General features: G+C 35.9%; 1 protein-coding gene across 3 annotated transcripts in view; it reads right to left on the bottom strand.

Moving 5' to 3' along the window:
* The window catches only part of LOC149084428 (uncharacterized), a 410,069-nt gene that overhangs the window by 81,437 nt on the left and 306,475 nt on the right, over window positions 1-22,157 (bottom strand). For all 3 annotated transcript variants that reach the window (XM_089234820.1, XM_089234819.1, XM_089234818.1), the window contains one exon: window positions 14,337-15,915. In XM_089234820.1, coding sequence (XP_089090946.1) covers window positions 14,337-15,013 — 677 coding nt within the window. In that variant the 5' untranslated portion in view covers window positions 15,014-15,915. The remainder of the gene's footprint in view (window positions 1-14,336; window positions 15,916-22,157) is intronic.

The raw sequence follows: 22,157 nt of genomic DNA, 5'->3' as shown, positions 1-22,157 counted from the left end.
GGATTTAGTTCTTACTAGTTCTGAGGATCTAGTTGAACATGTTTCGGTGGGGGAAGAGTTTTCTTCCAGTGATCATCGTATCGTCAGATTTCACTGTAACTTTTCCTCGGGTATGGTTGATAACAAAAGATTGGTTCCTTGTTTTCGGAGAACTAACTTTGATGTTTTGCGAAGAAGGTTAGCGGAAGTTTTCAAAGACCGGTTGGAATCAGTAGGGGTGGTAAGTCAATGGGAAGAATTTAGTACGAAGCTGTCCTCTGTTTTGCACGACGTCATACCCTTTGTTCGAAAAAAGCGTGTTTGTACATCACACCCTCTATGGTTCACGGATAGCGTGCGGAACCTTTATCTTGAAAAGAAAAGAGCATTCAGAGAGTATAAAAGTGGACGAGGTGACCTATCATTGTTTACTGATAAAAGAAGACTGTTGAAGAAAGCGATAAGGGATAGTAAAAAGCAAGTTGAATCTAGGTTGGCAGATAACATTGGCTCTGACCCAAAATCATTTTTTCGATACGTCAATAATGGATGTAAGGGGACAGTTGGCCCCCTCTCGATAGGAGGCTCAAAAGTAGAGAGCAATGTAGGCATGTGTAGTGCTTTCAATGACTTTTTCGCGTCGGTTTTTAATGGAGATAATGATATTCGATATACGGGTGTTGCATGGGGTAATAAAACGCTCAACGATATTCAAGTGGAAGACGTGGAGGTCCTAAATCTTCTAAGAAATGTATGTGCAAGCAAAGCACCAGGACCAGATGATATCTATCCCAGGGTTCTCAGGGAAGGTGCTAATGAATTGTTGGGGCCAGTCGCACAGATATACAGGAGTAGTGTTGCTGAGGGTATCGTCCCGAGAGATTGGAAACTGGCTAACGTTGTTCCGATATTTAAGAAGGGTAGTAGAGAAGTGGTGTCTAATTATCGTCCAGTGAGTTTGACGAGCTCCCTCTCGAAAATTTTGGAAATTATCATCAAAAGGCAGTTTGTGAAGTGGATAGACGAGAATAATGTATTGTCGGATAATCAGCATGGGTTCAGGAAGGGGAAGTCATGTGTAACTAACCTCCTTTGCTTCTATGATTACGTGACTAAGGCTTTGGGTAAGAGCAAAAATGTCGACGTTGTTTACCTTGATTTCCAGAAGGCATTCGATCGGGTCCAACATGGCAAACTCTTGAAGCGTTTACACGAGATTGGAATAGGGGGCAACTTGCTGAATTGGATAGAATCGTGGTTAAGAGATAGGTCGCAACGAGTTATGGTGAACGGGGAATTCTCTGGTTGGACAGACGTCACAAGTGGAGTTCCTCAGGGAAGTGTCCTTGGCCCCATACTTTTTTCACTTTTTATCGATAAACTCGATCAGGGTATCGATGGAATTACTAGCAAATTCGCAGATGATGTGAAGCTAATGGGGGTAATCGGGAATGAAAGCGATAGGGAGTTGCTCCAGACCAACTTAAACAAGATTGCAGCATGGGCAAATGAATGGAGCATGACGTTTAGCGTAGATAAGTGCATGGTCGCTCATTTTGGTTCGAACAACCCACGGTTCTCTTACGAGTTGAATGGTGTCACTATCCCGGATGCAACTAGAGTCACCGATTTGGGAATTCTCATTGACGAGCGACTTAAGTTTTCTGAACATTGTTCAGCGGTTGTCAAAAAATCGAATAGAATGCTTGGTCTCATTTTCAAAAAGGTCTCTTCGCGTTCTCCTAAAGTCATTCTTCCTCTTTTTCGAGGCTTAGTTCGTCCTGGACTGGAGTATGCTGTAAGGTTTTGGAGACCATACCTACAGAGGGACATAGACTTGGTTGAAGGGGTGCAGAGAAGAGCTACGCGTGTCCTTATTGGCACACAGGGCTTGAGTTATGAAGAAAGACTTCATTTTTTGAATATGTTTACATTGGATGAACGCAGGTGTCGAGGAGATATGATCGAAGTGTTCAAAATTTTCAATGGGATGGATAGGATGGACCATGAACTTTTAGTACACCGCCAATCGACTGCTTTTACAAGGGGACACCAGTATCGATTGGTGAGGGACAATGCAAGGTTATGGTGTCGCAGGGAATTTTTCTCCAATAGGGTTGTTAATAAATGGAATAGCTTACCCCCGGAGGTAGTAAATTGTAACACAATTGACACGTTTAAAAAGAAATACGATAAACATGTTGGGGTAAATCGAGAAGCTATCCATTCTTAGAATAAGACAACCATAAGTAATCTTTATGGGCATCGTATAATATTTTATCATGTGTATATATTGTTTGTAATTTGTGTTAATTGCATTTTTAATTGGGTTGCTGTATTTTTGAAACATATGACAACCATATTTTTATGGGCATCTTTTTATCAGCCACCTCGTTGGGCATTTTGCCTGTTGTGGCGTTGTATTTGTATTTGTATTTGTATATCAGCGTGTCATTTACTCTTTATTGATGCGCCGTAAGTAACACTAAAAATTTAAAAAAACAGTCATATTTTTCTGCAATATTTCCCTTCCCTCAGCTGAAATTTATTTACAAAAAGAAATCCAAACAATATTATGAAAGCAACGTATAATTTTAAAATACTGTATATTAACCATGGCTCTCAAAAACTTGGGGATTTTTAATTTTTTCTTCAATTTATATGGAAAAAATTAATCTTAAATAAAATCAAGAAGAAGCAGGTTAACTCTGTTTTCACGTGTAAATGCAGGAATAGCACCAAATAATAATAATGATACGGAAAAGTTTAGAATTTTTTTACTCACTTTTCTTGCCGAAATTTCCGTCACTCGACCTCCCCGCTTTTTCCGAACGGTATACGTCAAGTCGATGACACTTGTTTTCACGACAGCTTTAGTCTTTTGTTACTTTTGATGTGTGGCTGCTCATGGTGATTACGGATGATTCTTATCGAGTTTTGTTTGCAGCGAGTATTCAAAAACCAAAAATATAGTATTCAGGAATGGAAGAGCAGAGAACTTTAGCGTGTCTATCTCTGGTGAAAATAAAGACTCAACTGCCACATAAAAGATGAAAGCCCAAACCACTGTGAACGTCCCCACCCCTCCCACTTATTTTATGTGAAGAGACACTAAAGGCAAGGGGCATCGGGAGAAACAGGTGGGTGGAAGATGGCGTCTCCGTTCGTGTCTGTCAACACTCTTCGTGATCGGAAACTAAAACTATCCCATAAACATAGCAAAAAATAAATAATTAAAAAAAAGGACCCCGACCAAAAACTTCTGCACCCATAGAGGGCCTCTCATAACAATATCGGTGCTCCCGTGGAAGAGAAACACTTCTTGTAATCTATGAGTGAATATCTGAACTCACTGAAGCCTATTTTTGGGAGAAAATAAAACTGATTGAATATTCGTTTTTATGTAAGCCTATCACTGCATGTAAAACTAAATGAAAAATTGCATCGTTATGGAAAATTCAACCAAATAACGAAAAAAGAATATATACACAGTATACAATTGTGTAACGGAAAAAATACGACAGTGATATTGGCGGGGAAAATTCTAGGATATCGCGCCAGAATGTTGTTGTCGTTGCTATGGGGTTTTTAATAATGGCTACCAATATTTTTTATAATTTACAAATTTTAAACAAGTAAACATCGGTTCAAAACGATTTTTTTTCAGTATATTTTCAAAATCATAGAAAAATTAAAATATTTTGCATAAAGGTTCATCTTAACTTAAACCTCCGATATATAAGAACTATATTTTGCGGCGAAGGAATACACTCTCTACTTCACTGCAAAGTTAACCTGAAACAGACTATAGATCCCTTATGCACTTGAAGGTCCGCGGATCGTGCAAGGATGTGCCTATTCGTTGAGACGGTAGTGCACTCAAGTGGCCCGCGATACAGTTTCGGAGAAATTAGACAGCTCGTGATTCAGTTCCACATCAATCAGGTTGCCCGCGGCACATTTCCAAACCACTAGAGCGGCCCGCGACACGAGTTCCTGACCGATCTTGTCAAAGACAAAGGTTTGTTCAGTTAAAGTGGCACATTAAATCTCTTTCATTCGCTAGTTCTATCAGTTATCTATTACGGAGCCCCAGTAATGGGCATCAAAATTATTAGACTTTGAACATACTTTTTCACTTCTTTTAGAAAAGCTTTTGCCCTTGCCCCAATTACATTCCTGATTATCTCCTCCGTATTGAACTAGGTCAACCCCAGGTATAAGTCACAATTAAAAAGTTCCTGCTCAATTTCTATTTGCGAATTTTAACATGAAAAGTAATATGTTTCCAAAAATACTTGCCTGAAAAGCCTGTGCAATCCTTTCATAAAATACCTCTAAATAAATGACTACGATACCAAATTCAGTTAGGTAGCGAATATTTGGGACATTTTTGACGAGAGTGGAGATTCACTTTCTTAAGATTCAACCTCTATCCCGTGCCGTGATTAAGCATCACATACCCTACGTCCTAGCATGATTGATTTTACAGAGTGAACAAAAGTATCTTCAGTTTTCGCAAACTTTCTATTCTGCAGAGTGCTACAGATCGATAGAAACACTTTCCTGCATGGAAAAAGACTATCTAATAATCACCTCATAAATATATCTCAAACACGTATTAATACAGCTTGGTTTTAGTTTTGGTTTGCCAGCTAATGGTTTGGTTTGCCAGCTGAGAAACATATACAGGTTGGCCACGTTGAAACTTTAAAAATTCATAAAACCGGAAAAATAACAGAAATAAAAACGGTTTGCAGGGTTAGCATTGTTAGATCACGGGAATTTTTTTAAGACAGGAAAAAAAAATAACTAAAGAAAACAGTCGATAGGTGACACTGACGCACACAAGTCAAAGAAAAGATACGCAAATAACGAACAGCATGCCTCCAAATCGTTTTTTACAGCAGTATGTGTTCCACGTGACCACCACAACAGGTTCACGTAAAACAACTTCACCAACAAAGCTTTATCCTTCGCATTCAGCATTGTTGATCACATACACGGTTTACCACGGTGAACTGGTTGTGGATAAGGAGCGCAACTTTTTATAACCGTCTCGTTCGCATGTTTTAACCGAAATCGCTCGTACCAGCACCACCTATCCCCTGTCGTAAGAAAAAGATTCCCGTGACCTAGCGATGCTGACCCTGCAAACCGTTTTTTATTTCGGTTATTTTTCCGGTTTTTATTCATTTTTAAAGTTTCTATGGACTGTTTGCCCGCCCTGTATTTCGTAGTTTATCCTCTCAGTATATGCAGCTTTTGTTATCCGCTTAGAAATGAAACATGATAACACGTATTTTTCGAATGACCAACTCTTACACAACTCTCAGAAATGACATTTCCCATTTCAGGCAAGTACGGATAACTACAAAATCAAACACATTTATTAATTCCTTAACTGCTGTTTCAGACATCGTCTTCTTTATGCCGATCCATTTGAAGATTAAAACCAATTTTTCAGAGCTCTTAATAATCCAGTCTCGTGTAAGTGTGGTTCCATTTATATTATTATTAAGTTTTTTGCATAATTATTCATTAAGTACATAAAAACCTCTGTATGGTGTTTGTCTTTATACACATATTCATATTTCCCCTCCCCCCTTCACACAATGCTGCCCTACTAATTTTTTTTTTAATTTCGTTGAAATGTAATTGCATATTACACTACCTATAAAAAAATTTCTCCGTAAAGTTAAATAAAATTCTGATTGGCCGCGCCACGTTTTCAAATGAATAAAGTGACCCGCATTCACTTAGGGTATGAGCACCCTTGCCGTAGGCACTCCATTTGTTTGAAACAATGCTATTTTGAGTCTGCCACTGACAACAACGATATTGAAAAGACAATTTTCCACTTACTTCAAACACGAGAGTGAATGAGACTTGAATTATGAATTTCTAATACTGTGAGTAATAAACATTCTTAAGTTACATTACAGAAAACATTTATAAAATTGTCTACAGAAAGAACATTTTTGAAATATTTAAAATATAAAAATATTCAATATTAGAAATATTTAAAATATTTTTTCGAGAGATTTTCCATTTGTATTACATAATTTTTACACAGTGTATCGTAATTATGTAATTACGTAGAAAGTGTATTGTAGTTATATCGGTAATAACTCAGATAATTTTTTTTTGAATTGTGTCTTACATAACAGAAAGCCAATTTACATTACGCAGATAATTACTCAAGATTATTTTAAAAAACCTGACATGGAAAGTATTTTATTGCATATTGTTCAAGGCAAATCGTATTTTCCTGCGTATAATCCGCATATTCCATTTTAATGAGATGTTGAGGAATGGAAAATGTTACTAGTCACTTTTTCTGCAGATAAATAAAAATGTTGTGGTGTGTACTTTTCATATAGTCGCATACCCATCTATATAACATGAAAAAACAAACATTTTACCTGCATTGTATTTTGTAAATATTACTTCTATCCCATCTTCTTTAGGCAGCAAATAAAAAATCTGATGTTTTTTGTAGTTAATTAATAATAAATCATCTTGAAGATCAATCTAATATTCATGTGTTTATCATCCATTATTGCAACTTTTGACTCCCGTTGTGTACATTGAAAAAATCCATTTCTCTGAAGAATGCATAATATGTTATGCATAATCGCCAATCATCTCGATAAAGACCGTTTGATTAAATTTCACAAAATTTATAACTTTTACCGAATATGCATAATTCCCAAAAAGAGTTGGAAAGTCTGATAAATATGGGAAAAATGTGTGTATGAACTTTCTTCTTTTCATAAAACAAACTAACAATTTTTACTCGTACGTGGTATGTGCACAACACATATTTTGTAATAAATATTAAACTAAAATAAGTGTGAAGAAGAGAAAAACATGGATAACAACATTATCGGTCTTGTAATATTGGCTTTCTTCAAATGTTAACGACAAACAAAATCAACATTACGATATGAATTCGCCATCCTAGACCATAGTTATGTTCATTTAATTACGTAATTAATTCTGACGATTAATCATTATAATATAATTTTCTGATGACTGGTTTCGCCCTAGGTTATTTCAAAATAGGGCCTTTTAATTATGGATGCCTTGTATAACTCGGGAACAGTTTGAAATCATTGACTGATTTTTTATCTCATAAATATAATTCAAAAAATAGAGTATATAATGTATGTAAATTACTTATAACTCAACAAGAATTTTTTTTAAACTTATCAGAAATTTTTCTCCTCAATATATTATTTGAATAATTATTTTCCGAAATAATATCAATATCCGAAGCACAGTCATTAAGCAAAAATAATCATTGTAAAAGTTATTTTTCGTGAAACTATTCAATGCAGCATTGTTAAACTAATTATTTTCCGTCTGTTCAAATAAATATTCTCTAAAAGAAGTTCAAGTAATTATTATTATTTTCTGGAATATTTGCCAAGTAAAATTCTTCCAGGATATATATCGTGTTTGAATAATTCTTTGGAGCATTATAAATGCGATTATTCTTTGGAATATTGTTTAAATATTGATTAGTTGCTATTCTTTGGCTTCTCTCTTGAAGTTACTGATGTCGGAATATTAAATTACTATAGTATTTTTCGGCGTGTAATCCGTGGATTAAACGTGACAAAAACACCAGAATTCATTATGGCATGGCGTACTTTCTACAAATTTTTCTGGTTTGTTTTTCTTGGCATAGAAATGTTTCTGAAACGGAATTCATGTAAAAAAAAAAAAAAAACAATTGTGGTTCATAGATGCCGTATAAATTCGAGTACGAAAATCGAAATTTTTTCTGCAAAAACGCTAGCAGAGACCTTTTCCATTCTTCAACGTTTCAATATTAGTAGATTGAATTTGCATATGCGAATTATGCGCCGAAAAATAAGATTTACGTTGAACATTATAAAGAAAATAATATTTTCATGATAAGTTTATGAAAAAACAAAATTGAAGTAACATTATTCAGTCTGCGTCATGTAGGTTTTCAATTAGTTCTTAGTGACGTCGGTTGAAAAACCCTTTTTTCTGAGTATTTACTCTAAAAAATTCCGATATAATTTCCTGTAATACTTTGCGAAAACTAAATAATATATTGGTCGGAAATCTCTCGAAAAATATTTTCTACAATATTTTCCAAAAATGTTTTTTTGTGGACGTTTCTCTGAAAATTTCCTGTAGAGCCACTTAATATTTAAAACACAGAAAAGTTAATTTTTAGAGGTTGGAATACAAATGTATTTCCAAAATGCAATTTAAAAAAATTAGGTTTTATAGATGGCGTATAAATAGCAGTATTATTCCATTTATTTATTTTTCTCGCAAGTCCGCAAATTATTTTTCCTATTTATGTATTTTTTGCCGGTCAGCAAATTATTTCTCCAATGAATTTTTATTTCACTATTTATTTATTATTTCTTCTCTTAATTAATTTTTTCTGTCGGTCCGCAAATTGCTCTCTTTGGCGAGACTTTTTAACGATCTCCCCGTTAAATAGTCTCGCCATAGAGAGCAACAGTCCTACAACGATAAATCATTCAATCATAACACTTCACTCATAGTTATAAAAAACTGGTGGCAGATGGCAGCACTACACATAGCAAGCATTACAGAGAAACAAAAAACTTCACGTCAGGTTTCACTACACGTACACGCACATTCCTGCATGTACCGATTCGTTGGGGGTTCCGGGGGTGGGTGGGTGGGCGGGGTGCATGTGTGGTGTAGCAGTAGTAGGTAGGGCCTCCAAAAAATGGCTCGGGGATCCATGATGTTCTTAAGTCGGCCACCTCGTTGGGCAATTTGCCTGTTGTGGCGTTGTATTTGTATTTGTATTTATTTATTTTCCTTGGTCCGAAAATTATTTCGCCCATTTATTTAGTATTTCTCCTATTTATTTATTTATTATTTCTCCTATTTATTTATTTATTATTTCTCCTATTTATTTATTTATTATTTCTCCTATTTATTTATTTATTATTTCTCCTATTTATTTATTTATTATTTCTCCTATTTATTTATTTATTATTTCTCCTATTTATTTATTTATTATTTCTCCTATTTATTTATTTATTATTTCTCCTATTTATTTATTATTTTGCCAATTTATGTTTTTTTCCAACTTATTTATTTTCAATCCGCAAATTATTTCACACAGTTATTAATTTCTTACCGATACGCACAAATGGTTTTTCTTCTTTATGTATCTTCTACCAATCTGCAAATTTTTTCACCGATTTATTTATTTCTTAGCGGTCTGTAAATTATAATTTGCCGACTCCTGTAACGTACACCCCTCAGCTGCGGTAACCCCTCTTTTACGGCCAAATAATTTCTCCCTGTATAATAAAAGTATGCATTTCAAACCCCTGATTAGCCCTTTTTTACGGACGGATTTTTTTTGTGCCGGCATAAAGAGAGGTTTAACTGTATTTTCACCCATCCGCAGCTGTAAAAGGTTGAAGAACTCCGCATTGGCAAATTACAGATATATACTCAAACAAACTACACTTTCCGGGATGCAATTATTCCTTTCGCAATTCTCCGGAGGAACTATTACGAGGTGCATTTTTCAAGGAAGTCATTCAATTACCACAAAAAGGTAAAATCATTTATCATTATTATCAAATTATGACCGAAGGTTTTCGTAAGAAAATATCTGTAAGAGATGTTTAGAATTATAGAAGACAAAAATAAAATTTCTATAAAATAAAAACACATCAAAGAGGAAATAAAAACACAAAACCGAAACTACTCAGATTTCTCGATTTAAAGAGAAGTAAACAAGGGCAAAAACTGGAATCTCTTTAACGATTGTCTTATACGTCCCTGAACCCCAAAAGTACATCATTTCTAGAGATTTATTTCTTCAGTAATATGAAAACGTCGTATTTTCTCAGCAGTTTTTCCTCGAAATTTGATGCACTTTAGCCCAAAAACCACGTTCCTCTTTTTCCTCTCCTTCTCTTTTTCTCTCTCTGTTAAGCGCCCTAGTCCTGGACATCTGGCTCTTTTCCAGATATTGAACGAACGTGATGTAGTTTGTGTGTGTGTGTGTGTTGGTTTGTATCCCGGCCAATGTTTCATTTATACAAATATATATATATATATATATATATATACGTATGTATAAAACGGGAGAAGTTTTTGCTACATCAAATATTAAACCGGACTCAAAGGACAGTTTCTCGTCCCCACGAAAAAAAACAAAAAAAATCGTCTTGACATTTTTCGAATAATAATAACAATCATGATGTTGTCGTTTTACTGGATAACACGGTAGTTTGCGGAATGCATACACTGCTTTTCCTTTTTATCAAATTTATACACGAAATTCATTTTTTTTATAGTCAAGAGATATCACGTTATAGTCGATTCGGCCATATCCATACAAAGAAAGAGGAAAAATGGGAATTTAAAGCAAAAAATATGTTTTTGATGCGTTTTCGTATGAAGCGGAAACCAGCTCTATACGAATAAAAGGACGTTATTATTTTTCTACCGTTATAGCGTGCTTGTAAATCGGTCTATACATCGTGGAAATGTATTTTATGAAATAATAGAACGAAAATGTTTTATAAGAGTGTCTACTTTTTTTCTTAAATGCAGGAGTAATCTTTACTTAGCATTTATCATCCGGAAATTGTAATTAGCTGCGAGTTCACTTGTATTTAATAATAAAATGTTAAAACAAAAAATATTTATTTAAGAGATAAAAACGATGTATAGTAATAAAAATCTTGGGATGAAGACTTAAAAGGGAATTTTATTAAAAATAATAAATTCTAACAACAAATTAAAATTTTCCTCAAAAACATAAAAATTGATGCAAATATTAAAAAGTAATAAATATAATAATTCGATATTCAAATTAATGGGCAAATTAAAATTAAATGAATACATTAATTAAACGAAACTAGATGATTTAAGGGGGTTAGTGCATACAAAATTTGCAAAAAGAAGGAAAAAAAACACATTTTCGAATTTTTCTATTTTCCATACTATGAAATTTTCTGCGTGCTAGCTGTGTTCAAGTTTTTTGTTCTATCTGTACAATAAATATATTTTTTAAATGTTTTAACATAAACTAGTGGCAGGTTTATATTTATATGCTAATGTTTTCCACTAAAATGCTCTTTTCTCAAAATTAAGTTTTAGAGAAGGAACATTTATTTCGAACACCACTCATTCAAGTGTCCCGAAACTTTGTGTCTTTCAACAATATAGTGTTACACACTTTAACACGTGGCTTTTTTATTAAAATTATTCAAAAAAAAATTTACGGCCCAAATTATGGGTAAATTTTGGGGATGTTGTTGTGTTGTTGTTGAAGTTAAAATTGGAGAAAAAAAAATAACCAACAGCCAAAATCCTAGTAGCCCGTGTTAAATTGTATAAAAATATCCATAGTATTTGAGGAAAAAAAATTCAGTGCCTCAAGTGAATTGAAATTTTTTAGATGTTCCTTAAAGGAAGGAGATTTTTCCTATAGGAAAGCATTGGATGCCAAGATCGCACAACAACCCCCTCAAATTAATGAATTTGAATTTTTACTAGAATATTTAAATTTATATTATAATAACAGTTTATTTTAAAATATTAGAACCTATATTGAGATAAAGATTCATTTCGAATAAAGAACTACATAAAAATATATATTAAATCGTACATTGAATTTGAAAATTTTTCATAAAACATAAAAAATTTCATAAAACAAACTGAAACTTTATTGAAATTTTCCAGTGTTCACATTCACAACATTCAAGTGATATTCTTCTTAAATTTCATAAAATAATCTTTGCAATTTCAATAAAAAGCTCAAGTAAAATAAATATTTTTATATCTGACAGATATGGAAATATTTAGAAGACAAATTATGATAATTTATGTCATTTTACGCAGAAATTAATAATTGTTCGATATTGTAGAATAATCTTTGCCCGACAATATATTTTTGAAACATATTATCTTCCGTAGATGAGTTCAAAAGACGAACTTGCTAAGAAACCCAATAGAGCGAATCGATTATATGGTATCTTCTATGAGAAGACAAAAACTGCGAAGTTGATTGAAGTTTCGCTAAATTCCAAATTATATTTCCCGAGAATTTCGCTTCATGTGGAACAATGTTTTTCTACCGATAGTGTATGTAATCTGAGGAATGCGAGAAAGCAATTATAGAGTGAGCAAGATGGGGAATATGAAGAGTGTTACGAATAGAAACATCGATCCAGAAGAAAGCCGATGTAGATATGTATAAAAATGATAGCCGATAAACTACATGGTGATGCGAAACTATCGCCAAAATGAGATGGCTGATAGGGCGTGAAGACAAAAACTTTTCGCGATGAAATCTGGGGTCGCGAATGACTTAAATTCAAGAAATGACTTAAATCAAATTCGAGCCAATGATGCCAAAAAGGGATAAAACAAAAACCCTAAAGCAACCCTGCCGCTGTGGTGGTCGAGTTATAGTGACGGACTCGCGTTGCGAGGATCCGGGTTCGAACCCCACAGTGGTGGTCGGCTGAAGTTGGTTTTCTGTGGTTCCCAACTTCAAGGTGCAAATGCGAGCCGATCTCCCCATTAAAAAGTCTCGCCACAGAGAGCAACAGTCCTACAACGATAAATCATTCAATCATAACACTTCACTCATAGTTAGAAAAACTTGTGGCAGATGGCAGCACTACATATACCAAGCATTACAGAGAACCAACAAAACTTCACGTAAGGTTTCACTACACGTACACGCACATTCCCGCATATACCGATTCGTTGGGGGGTTCCGGGGGGGGTGTGGTGTAGTAGTAGTAGTAGGTAGGGCCTCCAAAAAATGGCTCGGGGATCCATGATGTTCTCAAGTCAGCCACCTCGTTGGACAATTTGCCTGTTGTGGCGTTGTAATTGTAATTGTAAAAAAGTAGAGGGGGGAAAAAAGAGACTTTCTTTTCTTCCGTATTCGTCTATCCATAGTCGATCCTTATAACGTAAACAAGGTTGTTATACATTAGTAAATTCTTAAATCGATGTTTTGCACATTTCCTTCAAATAAGTGTACTGTGACTCTGAACAATGGAACCCAGGTTCTCAACTTTCTTATTTAGGAGGGATTCATGCAATATAGGACTTCCGAAACCACCAAATTACGGCAACCTCGCTGGCATCACGAGGAGCGGAAAGAAAATTTCTTCCTTCCTGTTTCAGGCAATTACGCGGAAGGAAGAAAAATCGTCCTTTTTTTCCCCTCTTTAATATAATATTGACGAAAAAATTTCCCTTCTCACTCCAAAGGTACGATAAAGATTTTTCCCCTCTCTTTTTTTGGCGGCAATGGGTTAAATTTCATGTTAATATGCGCTAAAAAAAAATCATCCGTGACCGTAGATCTCATTGCAAAAATTGTTTGTCTTGAAGTTTGGTATTGGGTATTTCATTTTTCGGCTTTAGAACTCTCGGGACAGTCCGTTGGTTTCGCGATTCATAGAGAACAGGAATAACATTTACAAGATTAGCTTTATCAATTACATTCAAAAATTTAAAGGGATCGTGATTCATTAAAAAAAAACGGTAGGGGGCAGATATACACGTTGTTCCATATTGTATGCACAGTGAATATCTCTGAAACCGTTGATTTTACAAACGTGAAATCACTCACAAAAAGTTTTCGAATGACGTGCTATCACTTAAAAATTTGAAATTTATTTGACGGGTCATCTACATAGAAAATAAAGAAATAACTTTTTTTATACAGTTCCCGTGTGATCAAAAACCTGATAAGAAAGTTGTTACCCTGTCTGAGGACGGAAAAAAAAACAAAAAAAACCAGAATGCAATATTTTCTGAAATGCTTTGGTTATAAAATAGCGTAGACAAGTTGGGAAAGAACCGCATAAATTAACGAAGAAGCTTCTCATTTATGCTGTTATTTCCTAGTTGTTCTTCGGTTTTGAAACTCAAATTTTTCAGCGAATATTTCCACTTATAAATTTGGGTATTTTTTTTGTTGGCCTCCGAAAAGACAGGGTAACAACTTTGTAAATTGGGTTTTTTGAGCACACGGGGACTATAAAAAAACCAAATTTCTTTATTTTCATGTATACGGCCCCTCAAATATGTTTTAAGTAACTGCACGTGAATTTTAATTGAAAATATGTTTATGAAGTAAACTGTTACAGAGTTATCCGCTGTGCAAAGAATTTGGGACACCCTGTAGTGAAATATATAAGAATACTTGTGTAATGTGGCAAAATATGACTAATATCAAGTAAGCGGAACCTTTCATTTTAAGCCAGTTAAAAAAAGGGCCGATTGAAAATAAAGGTTTTCTGTATCACGTATAAGAGGAAGAAATGTGGACTCACCGACAGGTTCCGCCGTTCAAGCACATATTCCTGCTTGCTGTTGGCCCACAGTCCAGATCGTATTGGCATTCGTCTCCAAAATACTTGGCGAAGCAGCTACAGTAGTACCTGTCATACGTAGCCGACGCGTAACAGTTACCCGTGAACGAGCAGTGGTGGTACAGACAGGCGTCCTTGCGCACGCTCTCGTTCCTAGCGATCATCTCGTAGGTAATGTTGAAGCCGAAAACGTCCAGCAGGAACTCGCGCACACGCATGTGGATGTTAGCCATCTCCCTGACGTTGAAATCCAGAACGAGGACCGGTTTATTACTGACCAAGTAGGTCGGTTCCCTCTCGGAACTGATAGTACCGAACTCAGTCTTGCCCATCTTCACGTTATGGGAATAGTAGGCGTACTCCGTGGCCTTCAGGTGCTCCCTCATGTAGAACTGAGTGAAGTACACCGCTATGACTTTGTCCGCGGGAGCTTCTATGATCCACTGGCAACTTATGGGCACGGGATACGGATTCGGGAAGTTCGGGGTAGTGATGACACCTCTGGGTTCTTTAGTCGTGTACCTGCATTCGGTATGATCTGACCCCTGCTGCTGCTGTCCCTGAACGTACGGGTCCGAGACCGCTACGGAGATCCCACAGACCAGCATCAGCGCTATCGGCTCGAAACGAAACCGCATCGTCGTAATGGTAGAATGCTGTCTATTTTGTGCGGCTAGAATTCGCCGACGTGAAGCATCGCCTTTTATCTATCGCTATGACGACACCGCGCTGCACATCATTGAATTTAACGAAGCACACATGTTAGGGCACAATCACACTATCCGGATCGCGCAGAGCATTGTGATGACGCTCAACAGAAAAGCCGAGTCCAGTCTTCAATCACAGCCGAGATCTGTCAGGCACGGACATGGAATTCCCATCATGTGACAACTCGGACATCTATACAAATACACAACTGTAACTCCATAACGCGGTCTGTTTTTTTTCGTTTCTTTTCCCCCGCTGATGATGTGTTTTCGTCTCAATGGCAAAGTCCTTCCGATTGGTCCACAATCCATTCCTCGCGTGTCACAACTTGAGACCATAACTGTCGTCTTCTCTGCCGTCTAAGTGCTCCCGCGTTACCCATTTGCTTTACCTTCTCTCTCTCTCTCTCTCTCTTTTTTTTCTATGTTTCGTCCGGGGCTTAGAAACCTTAGTGAATCATTTTTACTTCGATTGGTTGGAATCGTGACGTCAAGACTTGTTTGCTAGATCCTAACCTACTGAATATTCTGGATATTTTCCTTATTTTTTTCCCAATGATGAACGAGACGTAATAAAACATATGAATCGAGAAGAAGAAGAAGAGAAACGTTTTTATATTTCTTTTCCCTTTTTTACTAATTTTGTTTGGTAATTTGGCTTCAATGTTTTCCTTGTTCTTCCCCGACACGTGGCCTCTGTCTTTAGCAGCCGCATGAGAGAGAGAGAGCGCTTCTTTCTTCAATGAAGTCTTTCCTAAAAATGTGGCTCTAAACGCATCATTACGATCTCCATTGATGAAGCTTTTTCTTCTTTCAAGGACAGACAGGCAGACCTGCGGACGGAAAGAGACACCTGTTAATTAGGCGGACATGGAAAAAAGAAGTCACGTGACACAACACACGCAACGCGTTATTAACAATAAGCTGAGTTAACAGTAAGACAAATGCAAAAGCATTATCTTGGAAATTTTTGATATATGTGTGTTTATCTTGATGCTCATTGTACCGAAACTGATAGACCGTTTTCCTCATTATTCATACATATATTGGTATTCCCATTACTTATTACTACTGGGTTTTTGCCAAGGCTGAATGAGGAAAATTGTGTATATATATGTAGCGGTAAATGCGATAAATATGCGGTTGATATGTATAATCGCCGATCATCTTGGTAAGTTTAATAAATTTCCCCTAAATTTGCTACTTTACCGGAGATTATACACATATCTATCATAGTCGGAAAACATGATAAATCGTTCTGAATTGATCACATTTGCCGGTTATTATTCAATTTATATTTGCCCGGTTATTATTAAATTAATGCTCCATCGCTTATTACTACTGTGTTTTTCCATTCTGTGATGTGAGTGATTGATGAAAAATATACGTTACGGTAGAATGATAAATCCTATGAATAGGTACTACAACTGGTTATTATGCATAATCACCGATCATTTTGGCAAGTTTGACTTATATTTCTAAATTCATCATTTTTACCGGTGGTTATGCATAATACCCAAGCGACGTTGGTAAACATGATAAATCGTTACAAATTGATCACATTTGCCGGTTATTATTATGCAGATATTATGCGTTGATATTCCCATTACTTTTTTTTCTACTTTATTCTTAATGAATTCATACTACAATTGGACCCCGATATAACGAGCTTCTACTTAAATTCTATAAATTTTACGATGAAACCCCGATAAAATGAACTCTGACATGATAGATTCCATGATCATACCCCGATGTTACGAGAAATTTCATCAAATTATATTGAAATTTCGCATAATTTTTTAGCATTTATTAAATTTACCAACGACACCTGGGTATTATGCATAATCGCCAGTACCAGTGCTACTTTTTAGTGTTTATCAAATTTACCACCTACGGTTGGGTATTATAAATAATCTGCGTTATAAGTGATGAATTTCAAAATTACCGATACAATTGGCGATTATGTATAATAACCTGTTATTATGCAAAAAAAAAAACAACCTATTTATAACATTTACCCTAACATACACGTAAAATATCTACATGCATGTATTTAGTTTACTGTTACTATTTGCACACTGACAGGAAACTAATTCGCTCGCTTAAGAGAAGTTGAATAGCATAATTCCACGTGGAATTATGGACTACGTTGTGCATATGTACGTATAAAATGTATTAGGACCCCCATGATTTCCCGCGATCACTAATGGACGACGTCTTAAGATGGCATTCCATTAGCGGGATGACAATTCCAGAACTTCTGCCATTTCTGTTATAGAATCTTGCGCTGACCGTCGACTCTATTGTATGTACCTCTCATGGCAATGACCATCGTTAAGGGAAGGTAATTTTTTATGCTATTTTTTCGCTTCGGTCTGCTGATAATGCATAACCTCTATTCTGGACTGTATACCGCTATATAGCATATTACCGTATTTTTCTTCTAGCCGTGCTTAATGCATAAGCAAGTTTTTTTTTTAGATGGTCTCCGACGATCGAGTGGCCGTATATAAGACATAAATAGCGACTTTGACTAAGGATCAAATTCTCAGATGATGTTGGTTTGTGATGTTTCTCTTTAATATAATGCTAATGCACAAGCAGACAAAACCGGGAAGGTAGATACCTTACCCGCTTTATACAGTTGAATCCCGTTATAACGAACGCCAAGAGACCGGAGGAATCACTTCGTTAAAACGAAATTTCGTTATAAAGGAATTCCAGGTTATCTAGCATTGTTCCTATGTAAACTTATATTTGGGGGATTAGAAAAGTTTTCGTTAAAACGAGATTTTCACTATAACGGTCTTCGTTAAAACGGGATTCGATTGTATTTATAGTTTTATAAGAAAAATAGAAAATACTCGAATTCTCCAGCGTTGTCCAAACCGAAAATGTCAAACAAGACTGACCTTTGGAGCAATTAAATGGGAAATTTGTCAAATTTATTGTCAGTATGATTCCAATGAATCAGATTTTCAAATTTTATTCCCTTATTTTTCCATTTGCGTGAATTAACGAAGGCACAGTCCTGTTTCCAGTGGTGCTTGCCCTGTTTGAAAGAGGGTATGGGTTCGAGTCCCAGCGGAGACCAGATGACTTTCTCCCTGAGTTTACCTCGGCATGATATCCAGGAAATATGTTTCCATGATATCATTGAGCTTAGAAAAAGCCGTCTAATTCGTAAATTGTTTGAGAATTCATAAAAACTGAAGGATTCGGGACTGAATGATTTTGAAAATGGGACTCCCCTCAGACGCAGGCGATGTGTTTCAGGTCGTCAACTGTCCGCTGGCGTTCGGGACCGTTGTGCAGTTCGCATGCTGGTACTTGTTGTTGCTCCAACATTGAAATCTGTAATGATTTGAGGCAGTGGTGCACGTATATCTCGTGAAATCACCCAATGGGCGGCGGTTTTACAGCTGCAGCAACACCACGAAAAAAAGAAAAAAAAAATGATTCAGAAAACACGATTATTTGGCAATACAGACGTTACGGTGAATTTATGTGTTTTCAATATATTCTTCATCATAACTATGTGTCACTCGAAGGTGATTTACTGAGCACTAGAACACTGATCGCTAATGATCGTTATTCATGGTTCCGCACGTGCAAAACGGGTACCGCTTTTTTTATGCCGATGTTAAGAAAATATATATTTGATGTGTATCACGAGAACTAACCACGGAATCAAATTTGGAGAGTGTTGAAGGGTGGAGCAGTGAGTGGCATTTCCGCAAACACGTGTCTGCAGTCTCACGATTTTTTTTCCATACAACTGGTTGCAAAATGTCAAATCTGCCGTTTTGTTTTTCCACATTGTTCTAGAAGAGGGGCATTGTTACTTCTAGACAATATCTTAAGTTTTTTATTATTGTTCAGCCGTTATGAGCAGTCTGAATGGAACTGTCTTATGTGTTTTACGAATTGTGACCGTTACATAAATCCCTTTAGAAAGACTTTCGATCGAGTACCTGTAAAATTGAAAGAAACTGATCAAGAGATAGCTACAGGTGGGGGGGGGGGGGTACTTTTGTTTTTACATTACATTTGTCTCCTCTGTACGTGGACTATTGCAAAAGAAATTTCATGCGTGCATGTAGTATACTGCATGTAGTATGCATGTAGTGCATGTAGTATACCGCAACTGCCCAAATACGGCATCGTGAACCGAGTAGAGCAACGGGCACCTTCTGACCTACAGTATATAGTCTTGCAGTTTGATAACCATAGTTTATCGGGAAGCCTGGTTCAACCTCAGCGTTCAAATGCTAAAAAACACTTTTGATAGGGAGGAAAAATAGATGACATAAACCGAAAACCTAATAAATATAAACGAATAGTTTTCCCATGTTATGATATTGGTCCGTTCCGCAGTTTGCGGAAGTCATAACAACATCCAACATTATCCATGATTCTAATCAACGGTGTATATGCGTTTTTAATGTAAAATATGCGTTTTTTAAACTAACTTCCAGTAATCCGGTGATTGCGATAATCCGGCACATCCTGGTCTGATATGTGCTGGATTAGCGAGAGTCTACAGTATTAGAAGAAATCAGACCTGACAAAAGAATAAGGCTAACATCCCCCCTCCGCAAACTTAATCAGTTTATTTATTGTTTTGTGAGCTCCAAACAAATCTCGAAAAAATTCTGAAGAACGTTATAGCCTCATAATTAGATCGCGGATAATATCAAATGCATAAGTGCATATGCAACTGCATATTTTAGTACATTTTATAGTTACTGCATATAAATGCATAAAATCACGACAATTTCAGAATAAGCGCATACTTCTAGCATGTTTTTTTTTTTCTATTAATAGTCTCTGTTCCAATGTGTTTCCGAGATTATTTTCATCTTTTCATTCTTCAAATTTAATCAAATTTCCTTTTAAGGTTTTCAAAAAAATATTTCACCTTTGAGTATTAGTCCTTTTAGGGCACATTTGCAGGCATTTTTAAATGAATATTTTTGCACTGCTGCACAGATGCATGTTTTATCATCTTTTTGCACGAATTTTCAAGTTTTACTGAATGTTATTCTTTTCTCTTATGGTATACTTGAGTTCCTTTTTTTTTTCATTAACGCAAACGCGCTAGCTTGTTTTGAAACGGGCGCTCGAACGTTAAAACGACATTCCTGTTGAAATTTTATCGGGGGAAAAAGAACACCATGCATGGAAATGTAACTTGGGGAAGGAGAATAAGAAACCGTATGCACAAATCTGCGTCACAGTGAATAAAAGGAGCGGACGGCCAGTCCTGTGAATTTATTCCAGCGTGGAACCATTTTAACAGTTGCAACGTACGGGATAGCGGCGCACTTCAGTAATACTGAAAAAGCAGATATGTATTTCAGTATGAAAATACTTAGCGTATTTCCCCAGGTTACATTTGCATGCATGGTGTTCTTTTTCTCCCGATAAATTTCAACTGGAATGCCCTTTTAACGTTTGCGGGGCAGCCGCTTCAAAACGTGCCAGCGCGTTTGTATTTGATGTTAGACCATAGATTCCCAACCTTTCTTGTTCCCCATCACCCCTTCTTCGGAATTTTTTTCTCCCATCGCCCCCGACACAATCTAACCCATAAGGTCCTGTGCTATACCCGTAGCTTCTACCGCCCCCCCTGGAACATTCCATCGCCCTCAAGGGGGCGTTAACGCCCACGTTGGGAATTACTGTGTTAGACCATGCATTCTCTTTGTTTGTACTGGTGTGTACTATCACCTTTTAAAGTTCTTCCCATCTTTTCTGAATCAACCTGTATAACCATGTATGGGTATGATAAAATAACTATCGGTATATATATGTATTATAATTCGTTATTAACAATATGCCAATTATCTCCATTTTCAAGTTGTTTTAGTTTCTCATAGTTATAAGTATTTCAAAAAATGGCCATCACATGCATGCAAAAAAAAAAAACTGTACGTGATGGAAATTTTTTACATCCATATTTGAATTCAGCTCTCTAAAATTAGTCTAAAAAAACTTATTTCCCTCATGTTACACGAAAGGAAAGTAAAAAATTGTTTACCAGTGTTATTTATCATCATACATCATCAACTTTCAGACAAAAATTGAAATGGATTGCTACACATTACCTTAATAATGACATTTCAACGCGATAAACTCTTTGAAAGACATTATCTAAAAATTACTTTTCTCCAATTTATGATAAAAATACTGTATTTCATTAATAAAGTAGGGAAAAATAATTTTATTTTCAAAAAAATAAGTGTATAAAGTATATTTCTTCACGATGTTTTTCAATGATGACTGTCATCGAAAAGAGATATATTTTTGCCATTTCTTTTTTACATTCGCTACCGGTAGTTTCATCACGCGATCTGGTGATCAAGTCGGAGAACTGTGTATTGCCAAATTGATCGTGTTAGAGACTCCGACACAAAACAATGTATTATTTTTAGAGAAATTACCCGAGTACTCAAAACAAATCAATCGTTTATAGCAACAATTTCTAAAACAAATTCATATGGAACTTTTTTTCCTTATCACGAATTTATCTCGTGTATTTTGTTATGAGAATATTTTTTTCTGTTCTGGATAACTTTTAGGTTTCCCCCCCCCCCCCCAAGTATTTTAGTAGGAAAAAGTTCGTGAAGCAATGCAAAATTTGATGAATGTGATTGATAGGTAAGTATTTATTAATTAGCATCTCGTTTATCAAATAAAGATGGAGTTAAGTGTGTCTTTCATCACTCAAGATTTAGATAGATGTGTGTGTCAGTGATGTATCTTGACTATCAAGATGGAGTCAGATGTGTCAGCGATGTTGGCTTGATTACTATAGATGGGAACGGATGTCTCTTGCTCACTGCCAGTGATGCGTCAGGAACACTATAAATGGCTCATCAGTTAGGGATGCGCCTAGATCCCTCAATGATGTTTCGATCACTCAAGATGGGGATTGATGTCTCTCGATAATTCAAGATGTAGTCAAGTGTTTCAGTGATGTACCTTGATCAATCAAAGTGGAGTCAAATGTGTTAGTGGCTGGACATGAACAATCACGATTGAGTCATACATGTTACTGATGTGTCTTGAT

This window comes from Pholcus phalangioides, unplaced genomic scaffold (assembly GCF_987345545.1).
Source record: "Pholcus phalangioides strain wild (caught in Gottingen) unplaced genomic scaffold, Ppha-v1.0 ptg000008l_1, whole genome shotgun sequence".
Classification (NCBI taxonomy): domain Eukaryota; kingdom Metazoa; phylum Arthropoda; class Arachnida; order Araneae; family Pholcidae; genus Pholcus; species Pholcus phalangioides.
Note: the sequence above shows the minus strand (reverse complement) of the source record. Positions and strands in the feature narration are given on the sequence as shown.